General features: G+C 41.7%; 1 protein-coding gene across 1 annotated transcript in view; it reads right to left on the reverse strand.

The window, feature by feature from the left end:
* STK17A (serine/threonine kinase 17a) overlaps nt 1–15,929 on the reverse strand; it is a 49,344-nt gene extending 33,415 nt beyond the window's left edge. The window contains exon 1 of the mRNA XM_045007583.1: nt 15,597–15,929. Within this exon, the coding sequence (XP_044863518.1) occupies nt 15,597–15,775 (179 nt within the window). The 5' untranslated portion in view covers nt 15,776–15,929. The remainder of the gene's footprint in view (nt 1–15,596) is intronic.
* Between the last annotated feature and the right edge of the window lie 4,742 nt (nt 15,930–20,671).

Consider the following 20,671-nt stretch of genomic DNA (forward strand, 5'->3'; position numbering starts at 1 on the left):
CTTCTGTTTAAGAGTCGCAAACTAAACCACAGTTAAAATGAACGGATTATGAAGGCTAGAATTAACATACAGAACCAAAGCATCTAAACATTTGTTCAAGTTTCTTAAAATCTAAAATTGGATTAAACTCCTTCCTCCATCCACCCCCTGCATTCTTCTCCTGTACTACGAAGTATCTAGAATAAAACCCCTGACTTCTCAAGGTATTTGGACACCTCCCTGATAGCCCTTATCAGAGCAATTTCTGCACTTCTGAAAGTAGAATAGCGTTGTGAGAGGGTTCCCTGAAAAGGAAAAGGTAGGGGAAACTGAAAGTGCGTAGTTTCTCATACTGAATACAATAGCCCTTTTCTGTAATTTCAGGGACATAATAAACCTCCATTTGCTGATAAAAATGGACTAGCCTGTCTCCAAACAGAGGAAGGGAAGGATCCTTGCTGATTGGTTCTCAATCCTCACATCAAATCTGAGGCTTGGTGTTCAATGAAGAAGACAGGGAGGAAGTAGATCGTTGAGATTTAGGACTTGATTTGAAAGACGACTTCTTCCGGTGGCTCTGGAAAGTCACAGCCTGCTGATGTCTTCTTTGATTTGACAAGAAATAAATCAAGGAAGTCTATGGATAATACTGTCTCTAATAATGGGAAGAAAGAGTAGAAGGAATCAAGCCTAAAGAACAGAACATTGATCTTGCATCCTTTAGCTTTTCCAGTCATTCATGTCTTTTCACTGACAAGACCATCCCTATAAAAGGGGAGATCTTCCACCTTAATTCTAGTATCCACAGTCAGAAGAGAGGAGCAAAGCCAAGCATGTCTCATCTGAGTAACTAGAGGCCAAGGTGTCAAACAAAACCCTGAGAGCATACTTAGCCACATTTTGACCCTCCATTTGGATCACATTTGCCAACATCCTTTTATTATCTGGCAAATCCTGTACAAACAATAGCATCATTTCCCATAGGTGGAACTGATAGTGAGTCATAACTGCTTAATAATTTGCCACCCTAGTACTAACAGTGGAAGAAGAGAACACATTTCTTCCCAGGGAATCAATCTTCTTTCCCCTCTCTATCAGCAGGAATAGAATATGCTTCTCCAGACCTCAACCATTGCTGGCAGCAGGCACCAACAAATTATATATAGAATGTGTATGAAAATACAACCCCCCTGCCCCCCGAGAGTATTTGATATAATTTGTCTGCTGTCTTGGAAATAGGCTAACAAGGGGAAGGGGTGGCTCTAACAGTCTGAACAGGCTGCAGCAGACCATGGAGAATTGGTAATGACATCCTATTCTTGGAGTTTCCTCCACTACTACTGAAGGTAAATTCAATGCAGATGTCATGCGATCCACCAGGTCACAGAACTGCGGAGCATCATCAGAAGGGGAAGAGACAGAAGCCACTCCCCATGTGCTCATCTGGTGAAAACTCAGGATCATGGTCTGCGTCATCTAGCTCTCTTTTAGAACAATAAATTGTATCTTCTTCTTCATCAGAGTATTTGGCACCACTGAGACACAGATGGATCCAAAGATTTCTCCACCAGGAATTCTATCTTCATTGATACATGTAGTAGAGAACAGGTAGCAAGTGGTTTGAAAAGGGCTCTGGTAAGGCTTCTGAGGTCTAGTTTTAGGTCCCATGCTGGTGTAGGGTTGCAGATTTCAGGTACATGTTCTGAATACCTGCGAGGAAGCATTTTGTAATCAGGTGGTTTTCAGCCTTTGTGCATCTATTTTGTTGTGAAAAGTAGCTATGGCTGCAAGGTGCACCTTAAGTTAACTAATAGATAGCCTCATGAGTTTCTAATGCAACATGTACTCCTAAATCAAATGTATTGGTGCTGTAAGTGCCGGTATGTGTCTGTCGTGACACCATGAAGAGAACCTCTTTCATTTATGGAGGTAAATGGTATACATGATAAGTTTCCTGCTGTTTAACACCACCTTTTTAGCCTCTTCCAAACAGGTTAATTTGTCGTGATGGAGCCATGGAGGAGCCAGGCCTTCAGGTGGAGTTTTCCTAGATTCGGGTGAAGAACATGACCCTCGTCATGAGAGAAAAGATCCTGACAGAGAGGAAGGGTGTCCGGGGTCAAAGCGCCATGCTGTTCAGGTATGGAAACCACCTCTGTCTGGGCCATATCGGAGCCATCGGTATGATCGAGGCTCTGTCGATCCGTATCTTGTGTATCACTCTGGATAATAACGGTATCGGTGGGAATGCATACAGGAGGGGCGTGTTCCACCGAATGACAAAGGCATCTCCTAGTGATTGCGGTCCTAGTCCTGCTCATGAGCAAAAGCTTGGACATTTGCAGTTTTGTGATGTTGCAAACAGATCAATGTGTGGTGACCCCCATTCATGTTCTTGGGAAAACTGTCTGCTCAACGTGTCTGCCATCGTGTTCTTTTGGCCCGGGAGGTACGACACAGTAATGGTAATATTGTGGATAATGCCCCAGTTCTATAATGTTATGGCTTCTGTGCACAGGGAACGAGATCAAGCGCCTCCTTGTCTGTTTATATAGAACATACAGGCTACGCTGTCTGTCATTACTCTTACCGATTTGTTTCTTATCGGTAGGAAATGTTGGCACATGTTTTGAACTGCTCGTAATTTGAGTAGATTGATGTGTAATAACGACTCTGCAGGAGACCATTTCCCTTGGATTGTGTGTTGGTTCAAGTGTGCACCCAATCCAATCAGTGAGGCACCTGTAATGATCAGGATGGATGCTGGGTCTTGGTGAAATGGAACTCCGCACACACACTGTGTGGGTTTAGCCACCATTGTAGTGATTGTATGACTTTTGGTGGTGGTGACAGGAGTCTGTTTAGACTGTGCTTGCGCGGTATGTAGACTGTGCTCAGCCATCCCTGGCGACAGCGCATGTGTAGTCATGTGTGCTTGACCACAAAGATAGAAGCTGCCGTGTGTCCTAATAGTTATAGACAAGTGCGTGCAGAGCCCCTTAGACTGATTGTGACTACCAACAGGACAGTGGTCATTGTGGAGAATCTGGTCATCAGTAATGAAGCTTTGGCTTCTATCAAGTCTAGGTAAGCTCCGATGAATTCTAGTTGTTGAACTGGAAGTAGAGTAGATTTCTTCTCATTTATTTGTAACCTTCGGGTATGGAAAAGTGTCTGCTTTAGTACAACCCTTCAAGAGACAATCATCTAAGTATGGGAACATCATAAGTCCTTGTCTGTGTAGGTGCGCTGCTACTACAGCCTGGGTTTTGGTAAAGACTCGCTGAGCTGTCAAGAGTCCGAATGGTAACACTCTGTATTGGAAGTCGTCTCTCCCTACTGTGAACCGTAGGAATCGTCTGTGTGCAGGGTGTATAGCGATATGAAAATACGCATCTTGTAGGTTGAGGGCTGAAAACCAGTCCCCTTCTTTCAGCACTGGAATTATTGACGCCGGCGTGACCATCCTGAACTGTGGGTACGTACAAATTTGTTGAGTTTTCTGAGATCTAAAATGGGTCTCCATCCTCCATGTTTCTTTTGAGTCAAGAAGTAGTGGGAATAGAACCACTTCCCTATGTTGTACTGGAACATGTCCCACAGTACCTAGCTGTACAAGTTTACTTCTTGTCATAGAAGATGCTCGTGAGAAGGGTCCCTGAAGAGGGACGGGGACGACAGATAGGTAGGTGGGATGGAGATGAAGGGGATGATATAACTAGAATGTCCTATCTCCACTACCCAGTGATCTGTGGTGACGGATGCCCACTCTTGGTAAAATGGCCATAGTCGGTGGCCAAACATCTGGGTAGGTTGTGTAATATACGCTAGTTGTCGGGGGAGGTCGATCAGACCCTCGACCAAATCTTCAAAATTGCGTCTTGGCTGGTGGTGCCTGTGACGCAGTCGACTGGGACTGGGGTAGTCAGAACCTGGAGGGGGACAGTAGCACAAACACCCAACGCATGACCACAGAAGTTGCCATCAAGGATGTTATCTGCTGCATCAACTGAGGCTTGAAGGGATGATCTGGCTAGCAATTTACCCTCAATGAGTGCTTGGAATTGCAGCCTATCTTTTTGTGGGAACTAGTGAATTCCTCAAACTTAATATAATTAATAAAATCATATTCTGACATTAAGGTTTGGTAATTTGCTATGCGAAACTGTATATTCAAAGTAAATATTTTTCTTCCAAAAAGGTCTAAGTATTTAGCTTCCTTATCAGAGGGGGGTAGACACTGTCTACTTCTTTCAGTAACAGCTTGTACTACTAATGAATTCAGAGCAGGGCATATAAATAAAAATTCTGCCTTTTAGATGGCACAAAGTACTTCTCCATTCTTTTTGGAGTGGGGGCACAAGTGGCTGGAGTGTGCCAGATGGTCTTGGCTGATTTTAAGATGGCTTCGTTAATGGTACCAGTCTCTGGAAAATGTCCAGTAATTTATGAGGAATGGAATGCATTTGCAATCCTCCTCAGTAAATCTTCAAGTTGCCTGTTACCACTAGGCAGTAATGGTGAGGCTAGTACAATCATCACATCTGTAGATGAAGATGACAATCCCATCAGGGCTGGTGGTTCTGCCTGATCTAGTTCCTCCTCTTCCTCCACTAGTTCTTGAGGAGGTCCGAGATCTTCTCTGCAAACGAAGGTACCCAATGGGATCATCTGGATTCAAGATATTGCATGTATGGATCTGATGGTCTCCAGTAAGGCCAGGTTGAGGGGTCAAATGGAAATTGGGACAGTCACCATGAAGGAGAGTACCACTGGTCTCCATGTGCACAATTGCTCTTATGAAATCAGGATGGTGCCTATGAGACTCTGGGTCCTCTGTCTGGACTGAGCCTTTGTCTCTATGGGAGTGGTGATGATCTCCTACCAATACCTGACTTTTCAGAAGCAGTGGCAGTTTCAAATTCTATGGAGGGCGCTGTCAGTGCCAGAGGCCTTATTATGCCCCAATAGGTAGACTGTACTGGTGAGTGGCTCTCCCTATTTTGCATGCTCTGGACCAATGGTGTGGAGACCTTCCTGGTCAGAACAGGTTCCAACAGAACTGGGGATTCCAAGTCCATATAGATGGACATGTCCTTGGGGTCCTCGTATATATCCCCTGATGCAAGTGAACAGACTGGCTTGTCTTTCTGTGCTGTCAGTGGTGCCATCTCATTGCTGTCTTCAGTACCAACAACTCCTTTTCATGGTGCATTGGTACCATCAGAGTAGGAGAAATCTACTTTTGTTATTCTCTCATCTGTATTGGGAACAGTTCAGCTCCTGCACTTAGCATTGGTTTTGGGGCGCTTCTGCCCTTCAGAGCCAGGAGAATGGTATCGTGCTCTTTGTGAGCTTCTGGAACTCCCTACAGGGGTGTAGAGTCTGTTAGTCTACAAGGTGCCACAGGACTCTTTGCTGCTTTTACAGATCCAGACTAACATGGCTACCCCTCTGATACCTGTCCTAACTTGGAGGTTATTGGAGAATAGAGATGGAAATATTGTTTAAAAGAGTACCCCATCTAAACTATTAAAATTATATCAGTTAATCGTTTAAATGTTAAGTCCACAATCTACCCCTCGCTTGGGGAAGCGGCACTCCGCTGTCTCTCCTTGGAAGTGGAGTACTGTGGGCTGGGGGATCGTTTGCATGCGCATGGCTGAGCGCTGTGTGCCTTGCTCTGATCCCAGTTACTAGGTGCTGTCTAATGCAGCTAGTTTGGCAGATCACTGCGTGGAGAGCAGTGGTGCCAGGGCAGATCCAAATGCTCCAGCAGATCCAGTGGTTCCTGGGCAGACTCACCACTGCAGCCAGCTGCAAGAGAAGCAGAGCCAGATGGGTAGAGGGAGTTGAGGCCTGCCCTCAGCAGTGCCCTCTCTGCCGGACATGGGCTGATCTAGCGGTGCCCCAAGCTGCGAGAATGCTGCAAGTTTCAGTGCCCTCCTCCCCCCAGGTATTGCTGTGGCATTTTTAATGTGCACATTAGGTATTACAATGTCATAAAATTATTTTATCACTCTTACTCCTGGAGGAATTCTGCACCACTGCGCAATGCAGAATTTTGCAGAAATTAACGTTGTGCGCACATAATTTCCTTTCACCCACAGAAATGGGCTGCAGTGCTGTAGAGGCACTTGAGGTGGTCATCACTGACCAGGAAAGCCTGAGGGCAGGACACGCAGTTTTAGAACCCGCAGATCTTGGGAATAACTAGGCACTCCATGGGGAGATGTGGAGGGGGAAGGGTTCAGGTAGGGAGAGACCCACCAAACCCTATTAAGAACTATGTGAACTATAAAAAATATAAACTACTGTTAATTACAGTTAGATGCAGAACCTAGCTAATGAAGAGGTTCCACCTCAGACCACAGGCAGCAGAAAAGAACTGGAGATCTGGTCAGTCTTGCACTGCCCCTTTTGCCCTCAGTTTGGGACACAAAGAGAAAGGGGTTGGTGTGGACCTAAGGATATCTTCTGATCTCAGTTATATGGAGCACATACCACCACCACCCATCAAAAAGGAAAGTAAATTTTCCCCTTAGCAAAAAACCCCCAAAACAACAGTGGGATGCCCCAGTTCACCAACAAACAATCTGGAAATGAGGGTATATAGGAAGATATATAAAGTATTTGAAGATAATTTTAAGACAGACTATAGAAGACTAAAGAAATCCTGAGAGGAACCTAGCAAAGCTAGATGAATAGGCAGCACCTTTACTGTTGACTAATGAAAGTGAGTGCACATCAGAAGAAACTATTTCTACATATTGGTGGCTTTTAAAATTACCTCTAACCTCTCTGGAACAAGACTATTGTGTTATTCTGGGTACCCAGATGAAAATATCTGCTTTTTTTGACTGCCCTGTGCATTGAGCACTCTCATATTTACTAATGCAATTAGATAAGTCAATGTTGGCACTGTATTCCAGGTAAGGGTGTAAATTCACTGTATTTCAGAGATACAGAAGAAATAAATGAGATCCAAAAAGAGGTGATAAAGATTAGAGGCATGGATAGAGATTGAAAAGACTGGGTCTGTTTAATTTATAGAGGAAACAAATTAAAAAGTGATGGCAGAGATACACAAAATAATTAATGTTAAATAGGCAGTCAAACAGACCTATTTAAACAGACCTCTCATAACAGAACCAGGGGACGTGATAAAAGGTATCAAGTTTAAAAAAAAAACAGATAAAATACTTTTCCACAAAAAACATGATTAATCTATGGAACTTGTTTGTCCAAGGTATCATTGAAACTTAGTCTTTTCTCCAAGACTAAACACAAAAAGGATGAGCTGGACCATTGTTTCTCCATGTCCACAGTCCTCTCCTATTAAGGCTTTCAAGGGTCAATCCTGTCCTCTATCTTATTCAATACTTGTCTGAAGTTGCTGGTTAGACATATGGGCTGATGTGTAGAGCTGGTATTGTTTGTGTATTGCTGACCTCTCCCTTGCCTCAGATGTCAATATTACTATTTGCCAGCTGTCCAAATACCTGGATGAGGAGCAGCTGGCTGAAACTAAACCCAAACAAGAGAGAAAAGAGAAGATGTTTGGAGAAGGCAAGGTCTTGAGACATCTTCCTTGGTCAAATGTATCTGCCTGAAGATTGTAGAGTCAGTGAATAGCATTGGAGTACTCTTGGCTATCCATGATTGTGAAAGACACCCATGTTCTCTTGCAGCTGGCCAGAATACTGTGCTCTATCCTATCAAACCGATCTGGTCACAATAATCATGTTTTCATGACTTCCAAATTAGATTATTGCAAATCCTACCTATAAATAAAGGCAAACAGCCTAAGACCTTCAACTGGTAAGAGAAAGAGCCCATCTGCTCAGCAACTGACACTATGATCACAGTACCTCTGGGTTTCACTCATTACACTAGCTCCAATGAATACAAAATCTAATTCAAAAAGTCTCAATCTTAATATCAGCCGCTCCTCGCAGGCCTGACCCTAGTTCCTCGAGAAACTGCATCTCTCCTCATGACCATGACCTATATCAAATTGTCTATGAACAGGAGGAGAACTGAAAGCACGAGAGAAAGCTTTGTCATGAGATGGACTTAGACCTATGGAATTAATTCCTACAAGCAGAATTAACACTACCCTGAGCTTTCGGAACCAAATGCATCACACACTGCTTTAATCTTAGCTATCCCCAGCCCACCCCCATATGTTTTTAAAAAAACAACAACCTGCCATGTTTCAAGCTACTCTTTACAGTTGCAGAAGGTAAAATCCCCCCCCCAAACAAAACTTGGGGGGTGGTCAGACACTATGGTGAGATGAGTCAAATACTATATAGTAAGATCTTAAAAATGAATTAGATATGTAAAAAGGATGAGCACAGCTACGGTTGCATTAGATGATAAGCAATTAAAAAAGAAAAATCCCTCCTTCTTCAGCATACAAGTCAATTCTAAACTGAGTTTTGCAGAAACTTCTCATAGGGCACATTATTCCAGAGTTGTTCACTATGAAGTTTCTTGCACTTCTCTGAAGCATCTGGGAATGGACTGATCACTTTCAGACTGCATACTGGGCTAGGAAGACCACTGGTCTGAGCAATTATGTTCCAGCATCAAGTATTGTTTTTATGAAAACTTTATTCAGTACCGTAAAGGCAAGCTGCTCAGTGGACTCCTGGTACCTTCTGAAAACTAAAGTATTTCAGTTTCAGGATTGCTAATTCAAAATCAATTAAGTGAAACAAAATAAAAAAACACAGACATTTAGGCTCCCCCCCCCAAAAAAATCTGAATTGCAACCATTGATTTACTAAGCTATATTTATCATCATTATTCCTCAAAGATAGCATTTGCAAACATTAACTGAAGTACAGGGGACCGACCAGATGTTCACAAAAGCACATGTACAGTAACAATGGGGGTTTTTGAAGCACTGTGAGGCCCAAAATAAGTATTTTCTTGAGAAACTTCTTCATATTTAATATATATGTCAAAATAATGTTATGGTTTTTTAAATGCAGAGTGTCAGGAAATACAAAGCTACTTGATAGAACCATTAATAAATTTGATTATACAAGAAACAAAATCTCAACTACAAAATAACATTACTGCATTTCATTGCAAAAAAAATCCCACAAATGCTAAGAATATTTTAAAAGATTGAAACCAACATCTATTTTTAAAAGATCACTGTAAAACAGCACCTTTGGAACTGGCCATTCAGGGCCTAGAATAAATACTGCACAATGTGCCAAGCACCCTGAGATGGACTCAAAAGCATGCTTGGAAGGGGTAGGGGAAGAAAAGGAAGAACAAAAACCAAAGGACAGGCAGGGAAGGGTACCATGGGAATCATGTGGAGAGCATCAGAAGGCTGCACATTCTAAAGAGCTAAGTAATGTATGCACAATGATTCTTTTTAAAAAGCTAATGTCATAACAAGTTAAACATATAGTCGGTTAAGTAAAAAGTGCTCTCAAGTTTAAATTCTGATCATGAATGACAGCAACTTTGTTTAGAGAACCACTGGAAAGGACTCTAAATTGCCTCAAAATGAAGACATGTAAACTTGACAAATCTGAATGCCACAGTTACAATATGAAGTATTGCAGCAAACTAATTTTCAACAGTAAGTAGTTATAATCCATGCTGACGCTGCCCCTTTACAGCAGCAAAAGATCAGTTCTTTGCAGGAACAAACCTAGCATGGCCTAATGGTATTTGTGACAGAGACAAAAAATCAATTAAATCAATGGGAAGACTTCCGTTGGGTTTGGATCTGACCCTTTAATAGCACATCCTTTTAATATCCTGTAAAAAGTTTTAATCCTCATGATTTACATACTGACTGCTGGAGTCACAATTTGTATAATCTCAGCGTGTCATTTTCCTCAAATTACCACGAAGTGAATACCACTCACAATTTAGCACACACTAAACTCTTGACCAAAGTAGTTTGTCATACTTCATCTCTCTCGAAAAACAAGATACTGATTTCATGAAGCACAAAAAGCTGCTCAGACCTGCATACAAAAGCTGTTTTGGAAGCAAAGAGGAAGTCTAATATAAATACTGGTATGCCAGATTAACCAAAACATTTGTCACTATTCACAAAGAAGGAATATAAGACACAGTGTGTGCTACATATGTACAGCACAGTTGAGCTAGACAGAGACCCGATGCATCACTTAATTAAAAGGGTCAGGTTACATAGACATTTAGACTGTTTACAAATATAATTCTTAAAAACTAGTTACTATGCAACTAATAAGATTCATGCGTGAGGCAACTCCAGAGCAAAGATCCAGCAAAAACATGCTGGGCAATCTAAGTTGATTCAATATTATGAAACTTGATATAAATTTGTACTTTTAGAGAGATATACCAGGATAAGTTTTTAAAAAATAAGCATTCTGTTATATTACCAAGTGTTTGGACAAGCTCCAAGTTGGATTCTCCTCCTTTTCCCTTTCTTCAAAGTCTTACTTTGAAGTCTTAACAGGGAATTCTTGAAAAGCAAGTGAATTTACTGTTGAAAATACAGTAACAAGGGGACAAACCAAGAGAAAGTGATAGATCAGGACACCATGTGATTGAAGGGGGGGGGGTAATTGTGATGACTAAAGATAGAGAGGAACAGATTGGGGTTGGGGAGAATACTAGGTAAGAAATAAATTACTGATTAAGTTAAAAAAAATCAAACATCCACACTCCAACATGACAAAGAACATGTTTAAAAGCAAACTAATTTTAGTCTACAGTTCATGTTTTATCACACAACCTTCATAATAAAAATCCTACTTCAAACTGAAAATGATTTCCTCTGAAGTAACAGACAACTAAGAAGCCCAAGGTCACTTCTTCACACTACCACCATCATTAGCATTATTTAAATTGGCACACATCCTGGCTTACAGAAAGGAAACAAAAAAGTCTTAGTAATTGCAAATGAAGCAAGAACGCTTTACATCATATGTTTACCCACATTTTGGGTTGTCATGGGTTCTGCTAGGGAGCAGCAGAGAATCTGACATTACTTTAAGTAATCTTTTCTCAAAGTGATCTGCAAAACCTCCTGTCACTACTGTGGTTGCAGTATTAATAGTGACTTCTATGAGCATATTCATCTTTTAGAAAGCTTAAAAAGGAGATTGCCTGAAAGGAACGGAACTGCATAAAATTAGCTATAGAATTAATTCATCACAAGTGCTATTTGTCTGGCGTGCATTTCCTCCCACTCCACACTTTTTCTGTTGTTACGGGCAAGAGAGAAGGCTGTTTTTAGCAAGGAGGTTTTAATGGCAGAATTTCTTTTCAAGGGATGGGTCCAATTGCCAGCAACTTCTCTCTCCATTGCCATCTCTGTCCATCACATCCCCAGAGTCTGTTCCACACCTGTTACATTTGTCTGAAGAAGGTCTCAGGTAACTGAGACATAAGACAAAAAAGTGGCAAACATACAGCATATGTTCTAGTTACAAGTTCTTATTGCGGGGGGGAGGAGGGCACAAACATATAAGCATCCAGTATCACAGACTAAGAACTGAGACTCACAACATTAAGGATAGGTTAAGTTCATTATACAGCTGGGTACTATCATGAAGGCCTGTGTCAGTCTGCACATAAAGTCACATCTCTACATCTGAAATGTCCAGAATGTGAAACCAAGTTTCCTTATTATGCTGTTCCACCTGCTCAGTGCTTCTTTACAGCCCGTTATTCTCAGTTCATGATAACTGAGACTCAGTATGTCCTTTTTATTCAAAAGAAAAGTGAACTGAGGGAATCAATAGAACTTTAGAGTCCCATATGTCTTCCATCTTTTGTCAGGGAAAACCTATTTTCTGAGGGCAATTGCAAGAACTAAAATAAACTGCCTTTCTGATGAGAAAGCAGCACAGTGTCAGGTGGACACCACTTGACCAATCTGAGAAGCCAGAACAGCTTTTGACATTAGCAGATGATGAGCTTTGATCTGGTGCATGGCAAGTTCCAGGCCAGTTAACGAAAACGTCAGTGAACTTAAGGATTGTATAAATTTGCTTGGAAATTTAAAAGCATATTATTGTCTGCAAAAGTACTATTAGTCTGATGGCTACACTCTTCTTTTCCTCACAAAAAGAGTAGGATCTATGTAAATCAACACTGCAAGTCAGAACTTTTAAAAAGAACTTTAGACAAAATAAGAAAGCAAACCTGTAGGAAAATTAAGGTTGATGTTTCCTTTTTGGATATACTTTTGGTTTCACAATACAGAATGGGCTAGTGACAAAAATCTAAACAGTAAGTATTCAGACCTGTAATAGCTATAAAACCATTTAACATCTCTACAAATAAATCTTATTAAAAAGCATATTGCTCCCCATTTTACAGTGGAATTTCTATTACAATGGTCTTAATTGCAACAGGTAGTAGACTCATGTTACGCCACTTGAGGTAGCCTACCTCCAGTGAGAGCAACCATACTTCAAAACACTGCCACACTATCACTGAAGCCACAGAGGTCTGATTACCAGCACAGAACGATTTGATTAGCAGATAAGTTGTAACTCATCCTGCTGCATCCCCACTGCATTACTAGTTTCAGCAGCAGCATCACTGGAGCTTTAACTCACCACCCCCAAGTCTGAGGGTGTGTCTCCACCAGATAGGTATAATGATATGCACTAAAAGTTCCCCAGTATTCATTAATATAGTTCCATTTTAAACAGTCCTACTTTAATGCACAGTAAAGATTTTTTTCTGCACATCAGCAATGTTCACACAGGCCAGTTAATGCACGACATGCTATGTGCACTAGAATTTATACCCCTCTGGTGTGGACTAATGCATTGCGTAGATATGCCCAAAGATCCCACTTAACTCAAACTAGAGATTTTTATGTGTGGATGGGAGTGGGGTTAGAGACAAAACTTAAATATATCTTGAGCTAACAATAAAGCCATACATGTGCCCATGATTTCAAGTAAAACGCCTGTTGCATGCTAGTATAATTTTATAAAAAGAAAAAACTGCCACTAGCATTCCAATCAAGGGAATACAAAAAAAGATTTGGAGTTTCTATAAAGTCTGCAATGCAGTTCTGTCTCTTATATCAGCTCAAGTAGTTTTAAAATGACAGAAAACATCTGAACATAAAAATTTGCTTTCAAAGTCAACAGTACTTGCAATATGGAAAGCTTCACATTAGTAAAATCATTCTCATTCTTGAACTTCGCCAATCTGTGTGTTGAAGGAGGCAGCACAAAAACAGATAAATCTTTTGGTATTTCTTCCTGAACTAGTCGTCTTATTCCAGCATGTACTGTATTTGGTCAAGGTGGGACTGCTGCCTGACCCAGTAGCTGAACAGGTAATCTTTTGAAACACATAAATCTCATGTATTCTCCCTTCAAAAAAACAAGGATTAAAATAAACACAGCACGTTTGTGTGCACAAGGGATGTTTTTTGCCCCTAAGATTGCTATTCATCTGCAGAATTGTTGTTAGACACATTAACAAGTGTTATAAAAAACCCATACTCTTAAGTCATTAAGAAAAATAAGCATTCAATTTCAGAGCCAAAGCACCTTTTATGAACTGACACAGATGAAACTTAGCATGCTTTATCATCAGTTTTTAATAACAATATGGTCACAAATGGCAAAGAGCCTTTTAATTTCACTACATTTGTTCTGCAGTGAGCAAGAATTCCCTCTTTATGAATATGCTAGTGTTGAATTCAGGATCCAACAATTAAAATGTTTTCACTACTTTAAAAAAAATCTTCAGAATTAAGCTAAGAAATTAAATCTACAAACTCAAGCATATGATCTCTCTATATTATGAGGAAAAAGGATCTCAGAGACTTTTGTGGAGTTGAAAAGGAGACAGTATGAACCAAAATTTCTGCAGATTATTGCAGAACAAAAAAAAGCCACAAAGGCATTATTAGTTTTAACTTGATCAGTTAATGAAAATCTCAGATATAGAGTCACAGCAGTCATGGAAAAAATGTCTTAAAGTACAGCTTTGATCAGAAAATGACTATGTAAAAATGCATCTTGTTCAGATTTGCTCGTCCTAACTATACAATACAAAGTTTATTGCAGTACTTCCCCTCCCCCCATTAACAGGGCAAAAGGTATGAAGCCCCATTAACCTTCAATTAATAATTTTTTTATGCCAGGATGGATCATCATCTTCTAGTCTGACTAGCCTGTATAACACAGGCTAAAGAACTTCACCCAGTAACTCCAACATCACAAGCCTTATCTCATGGTTGAACTAGAGCATGCTTTCTGGAAAGACACCTGATTTTGATTTTAAGATTCTCTGATGGACAATCCAGCACTTTCCTTGTTAAACTATTCCAATGGTTAATTACTGCTGCTTAAAATTTGTGCATTATCTCTAGCCCGAATTAACCTAGCATCAGCCTTCGGTTGCTGGATCTTATTATACCTTTCTTTGCTACATTAAAGAGACCTATATAGAAACCTTCTCCCTATATAGATATTTAAGTCTGTTATATTTTGCTGATCTCATTCTGATTAATTAGGATTTGTTAAAACGCCAAAGTTAACTTGAAGTCTAGACAATTAAGAGTTTTAAAAAGTAGTTAACAGCAACTATACGTATTCCTGCATCACAATCATATCTATTTTGCCTCCCTCCAAAGGAAGTGTTTCTCTTCCCTATTGCTGTGTGAAAGACCCAGGCAAACAAAAGGATTACTGACTATACAGGAACAAATGTGTCATTGACTACACAGAGTGCTGTCAAATGAAGCCAACTAAAAAAAAAAGAAAGAAAGTAACTTCTCCGTCTAATCTCTTTCAGTGACAGTCATCATATATGATCAACACCCTGATGTGGTAAAACTTGCAGACAAAAGTGTTATTTTTAATGTGACAGTGTGTGTCTCCAAGTTCAAAATGCAAAATGTATGTGTACACTGAGGAAGCTTGATATAAAAAGAGCTGAGCCACAAACATAGAACACAATTCAAGAGTCACTTTCCAGAATAAAACTTTTCATAACTTTTTTTCTTTTTGAGGCGTGGTGAAAATCCCACGCTAGGAGAAAAGCATGGGGGGGGGGGGAAGGAAGGGGGAGAACGGCCTTCGCCTCCCTGCTCTAACCATTTGCTTCCCTTAAATAGTCTTTTTTTCCTTGTGTCACATTTGACCTAGTTCAGGTAACAACACCCCCCCCCCCAGGTAAATTAAGGAGAAGTGTTTTACATGGGCTCGTGTTTGCGGGGACACGGGAACGGCGAGCGGCAGAGCGGCTCCCGCGCACTGACAGCGCCCAACACGACTTGCCCTTGTCTACACTGACCAGGGGCAATCGCGGGGCCAGCGGGAGCGCCCCCAAACTGGGCACCGTGGAGCATTTCCCCGCCTGCGCCCAGGCCAGTGGCACCGATCGGGGGCGAGTCGGCAGAGCCCCGGCACCGCCGCGCGGGCAGAGCGGAGCCGGGGGGGTGCAGCAGCGCCTGAGCCCACCGGGACCTCACCCCTTCCCCGGGGGGCGTTGGGGGGAGAGACGCTGGCCGCCAGACCGGGCCGGGCTGCCCCCGTAGCCGGGAAGGGGCTTGGGCGCCCCCGGAGCGGAGCGGGGCGGGGTGCTCTGTCGGGCGGCCCGTCGCTTACCTGCCGAGCTCCCTGCCGGGGCTGAGGCTGTAGCGCTCCTGGAAGGGCTCGGTGCGGATCGCGGTGCGGATCTCGCTCAGGAAGCCGCCCCGCCGGCGGCCCCGGCCACAGGGAGGCTGCGGCGGTGGCGCCCGGCTCCCGCGGGAGCGGCCCGGCGGGGGCTTCTCCTCGGGGCTCATGGCGGGCAGCGGGGGCACGAGCGCAGCCCTTGTCCTCGCGGGTAACCGTCGAGGCGCGAGCCAGCAGCACCCGAGCCGTGGAGCCGAGCGGGCAGCTGTGCGGGCAGCCAGCCGGGCCACGCGCGCCGCTCCGAAAGGAGGGGGCGGGGCGGGGCGAGACCCCGCCCCTCGCCGCCTCACCTTTGCCAGAGGGGGCGTGGCTGCCGCGACGCCAAAAAAAAAGCGGCCGGGCTGAAGTGGCGGTTGGCGGCGCCACCTGCCGGGCCCCGCACGCGCCGCCTCGGCTCAGGGTGGGTTGTGTGTGCGCTCGCGCAGCCTGGAGGCCAGCCGCCGGCCCGAGCCCGTGCTAATTGCACCTGTTAAAAGTCCTGGTGTCCTCTCCTGCCCCACGTAGCCACATCCCCAAATCCTCAACTGATTAAAACGTCACAAAGCTGAAAACTATAATAAAATTCAGGTTCTTATTGTCTTCTGCTTTTTGATACTTAGCCTTCATGGTTGCTGAGAAAGGCTTGAAAACATGAAGCCTAGAAATCACCTGACTCCAGGAGCTGAGGCTTTAAGCAAAGCACCAAATATTGCAAGACTAGGGATAAAATCAAGAGGCTGGTGGCGCTGGAAATGTTGCTCCATGCTGAGCACTCCAGGCTGTGTGTGTAATGTGTATACCTATGGAATGTGCACTCCTGTGTGTGTGTTTATAAAAAACAGGGCTTGTGTTCTGACCAAAAATACCAAGCCAGAACTGTATTGAAAATAAATATGCCAATCCATTCCTCTTTGCATGATAACATTGTTAAGAACTGTAATTCAGCAACATAATGCTTGCTATAAATGAGGGTCAAACTGAGGTCAATAGGCCAAATACAGCCCATGCAATTCTTTAATGCTACTCTAATATAAAGGAGCAGCTCACAGCATATGTGGATTCTAGCACTCACTGTGGCCTGTCTGCTTGGATTAAGGCAGAGTATCATACTACTGCTAAATATTAATTACAGTAGCACCTACAGATATTACTTAAACTGTGCAAATGCATAATAGGAAACAGGGCCCCAAAAAGCTTATAGACTAAATAGACAAGCCATCTCCCATCTTCCTTGGATGCCAGTTTGACCGGGGCAGCAGAGCTACCTCAATCAGCTTTTTTGCTGGTGGAGAGATATCCTGCACAGGCATAAAGTGGACTTGATCAACTGGAGTACGTGCTCCAGCAGAAACAGAAGGGGATCAGAGATTTAAAATATATATATATTAGAATAATGGAAAGACTTCCATACACTGAGTGACTGAAAACATTAGGACTGTTTAAAAAGATGTGATACAGATACATCAAACTGGCTAGTATAGGCAATTTGAGTGCTTCTACTTCGCCTCACAGTACAAAGACAAGGGTACAGCCAATTATACTGAAAGGCAATACATTACAATTAATATTAATATTAAATACTTTTTCCTCATGATACAATCCATGATAAACTTGATACAGTCACACATCATTGAAACAACAAGTTTAACAGGCTTTTTTAAAAAGGATTAGATATTGATATGGATAATGAGAACATATATAGTTACATTAAATAGGATAAAAAATATAGGGGTTATGAACCTTCTTCCAGCTATTAGCAAACCGCTGACTTCTGGGGTTAGGCAAATATTTTTGCTATGACTAGGTTATTCCATAATCATTCATTATGGGTTTCTTGCACTTTCCTGTGAAGCTTTTGGTTACTGTATATTGTAGGACACTGGACTAGAAGGACTACTGGACTGATCTGGTAAGGGAATTTCTATGCTCCTAAATATGTTCTAACTTGGTAGGGCAGTCCCAGTTCACTGTCTATTTCTATAGAAACTGGAGTTTTCTCCTGGAGGGAAGTGTGGTTGTCTAGTGGGTAAGAAATGGAGTATGATTGGAAGAAGTTAGAGAAATGGTCATTTTTAGCCTACCTAACGACTCCTAAGTGCTACAATTTCGCTTTAGGTACATTTTGAAGAAAAACCTTCTGTGACACTACCATTTAAAATAGACACTGCTAAAGCATTTGTCTCTGTTAAATGCACAGAGACACCCTTTGCTACTGCCTGCCAATATCCAGAGCCTGTAGCAAAAAAGATTAATGAGGTAATGGCCCCTCATATAGGAAAAGATTCTAAACCACCCCAATCATTGATCAATGATGATTCAAGGGTGAGTGAGCAAATCGATGACTGAGTAGTTTTGCAAATGCCAAGTGAGGGTTGCAAAATGAAATATTTTAAAAATAAATTACAAAAACAACATATAAAATAATCGAAAAGCAACAGAAATCAGAGCTGTATTAGAGACTGACATTTTCTGTGCCTATCTTACACAGAATTTTGTGTAAATGGTAATTGGGATAGAATATTATTATTAAGCAATAAAAACTAGGAGTTAACTATTAGTTAGGAAGTTGTTAAGGTTGAAAGTACACATTAAGGGTGTTAACTAACATCCAGACAATGTGGTGTTATTTCTCCGAAATACTTCTACCTCAAAAACATGTACGTCTAGAAATGAACAGTTAATTCTTGCTATATGTTCCCGCTTTACTTATTGTCACCTCAGGCAGGTTGCAGTTTCCTAGAAAACAGGGTCCTAGACCATTTAAGGTCCCAAAGATCACAATCAACCCCTCCAATTGCACCCAAAAGCTAATAGGTAGCCAGTGTTGAGCAGGAAAGTACCAGTGTAATAGGTTCATTCCACCTAATTTCTGGAGACAAGTGGCTGCATTCCACTCCAGAACATGAAAGCATCATCTCTTCAATGGTAGAGCTAAATAGAGCACATTACACCACAAATGGCCAAGGTGGGCTGCATAGGGCAGACAGGGTCCATATTGTTCCTTTTCTAAAGAACAGTAAATTGTATATTCCACCCTGCCTTCCTTGCCCAACATGTCCTTTGCAGGCAGGATCTAGTGTGAGCCATGTTGACACCCTTTGTTCACTATTGATGCAGCAGGTAGAAATTAGAGTTGAATATGTCCCTACTATACTCTTTAATATTCAGTTCACTAATATTCTTTATTTCCAAATATCTGTTATTAAATTATATGTGGCATTTTTAGGATAACCAATACCCATGAAACTAGTTAGCCAACTCTGTTTACATACATATCCCAGCATTGTTTTCCATCGTATCAGTAGATCTGCTATTTATATTTTGTCTTTCATCCTGAAAGATCTCAAATACTTTACAAATGTAAACAGTTACATACTACACACAATTATCAATTCATCAGTCATTGAAATTCAGCCATATTTGGAGTGAAAACCAGCCCAAAACAGCAGTTGTCCAGTAGTTCACAGAACACCACAAAACAATTCAGAACAGGAAGTGAATACATGTGTTTTCTAAATGGAACTGCAAGGGAAATGTAGGTAAGCAAAATACAATTACCTCAATTGTAATCTGCCCAGAGGAGTAGGGTCAATATTTGTCCTCTCACAAATGCAGTGGGTTCTTTCAGGACTTCTGTTCTATATAGTACAAAACACAGGTGTGTGTTTTTTCTGTATATGCTGTTTTACATGGGTAGTTACAGGGGTGCTGGAACAATTTTTATAGTTGGGGGGTGCTAAGAACTATTGAACCAAACTGTAAACCCTGTATATAATGGAAAGCCTTCAAGCCAGGAGGGTGCTGCAGCACCCCCCACACCTGTAGTCCCAGCACCTATGTGTCGTTACAGACATTATGATACATACACCAATATATATATAGTTTTTCATAGTTTGATTCAGACTGTTTCTTCCAGTTTGGATAAACATTCAGAAAACCTCAGAGTTCTTTCATAAACCTATACAATACATCCGAATGTATAAATTCCAATCCTTGCCATTCTTTAATTTGGTTATCTCTTTCTCCACCATATGGTAGGAAAGGCCTAAAGAAGGCTGTTTGAAGTTCATTGTTTTTAAGTAACAGAAAGATGGATTTGCTGCATCATTAATCAGAATTACCTGCTGAATAGAAAGGCAGTGAACAGAAGAACCATTTTGTTTAACTGTCTTGTGGACTGACTAAGTCAATTTGCCTTCCACTTCACTACACAATAGCTCTAGCAACTGGCATATATTGTAGATGGCTCAGCCATGATGTACTACTATGGAGTATATAACTGCACTGTAGTGTATAAGTGAAATTCATCCTTGTGCAGAGGGCCAGCATAGGCCCTATACGCCACTTTAGTCTCACTTAAGTATTAAAAAATAAGGCTTATGTGGCATGCAAATAGTGTAGAATAAATAAGCTTTGTGCTGGCCATCCTCAGAGGGGTGAATTTCAGCCTGTGTGAACACAGCTTCATCCATTTAGAAGCTAACTAATAGATATATTTAGATTGATCACAGTTACTGCACAGTGAGAAAGTTTGTGTGTGATTCCTCTTTTTTTTTGCCTCTGTTAGTCTTTAGCCACATATAATTTAGAGGAGAGCTCTTGTTATGCTCAGTTACACTCAGATAGCATGACAAACATTTGTTTCTGCTGGTATCATTAGTGTCTTATGGTTCAACATTTTTTCCCTTTCAGCGTAGGATGTTCTAGGAATTCATTCTTTTTTATGAGATGTACTTGGCCTGCAAGCAATAGAGAATGAAGTGGAGTGGAGGATAATGCCTCTCGGGCTTTGTTTAGGAGACTGTCCTTTTAGATTTATGTCTGCATGCACCGAAGTGAAAGCCTATTTTTAGTTCTGCCCTTAAGAAGTGGATCAAGCAATATTGTATAGGAACATAGAATTTGCCTGACTAGATCAGACCACTGGTCCTTTCAGTCTGGTAGACTAATTCTTCAGATGAGGGTATCCTCTTCTTCCAGTATTGAACATATTCAATTGAACAGTGTGTGAAAGAAAGAATTCCTTC

The sequence above is a fragment of the Mauremys mutica genome, chromosome 2 (genome assembly GCF_020497125.1).
Source record: "Mauremys mutica isolate MM-2020 ecotype Southern chromosome 2, ASM2049712v1, whole genome shotgun sequence".
Classification (NCBI taxonomy): Eukaryota; Metazoa; Chordata; order Testudines; family Geoemydidae; genus Mauremys; species Mauremys mutica.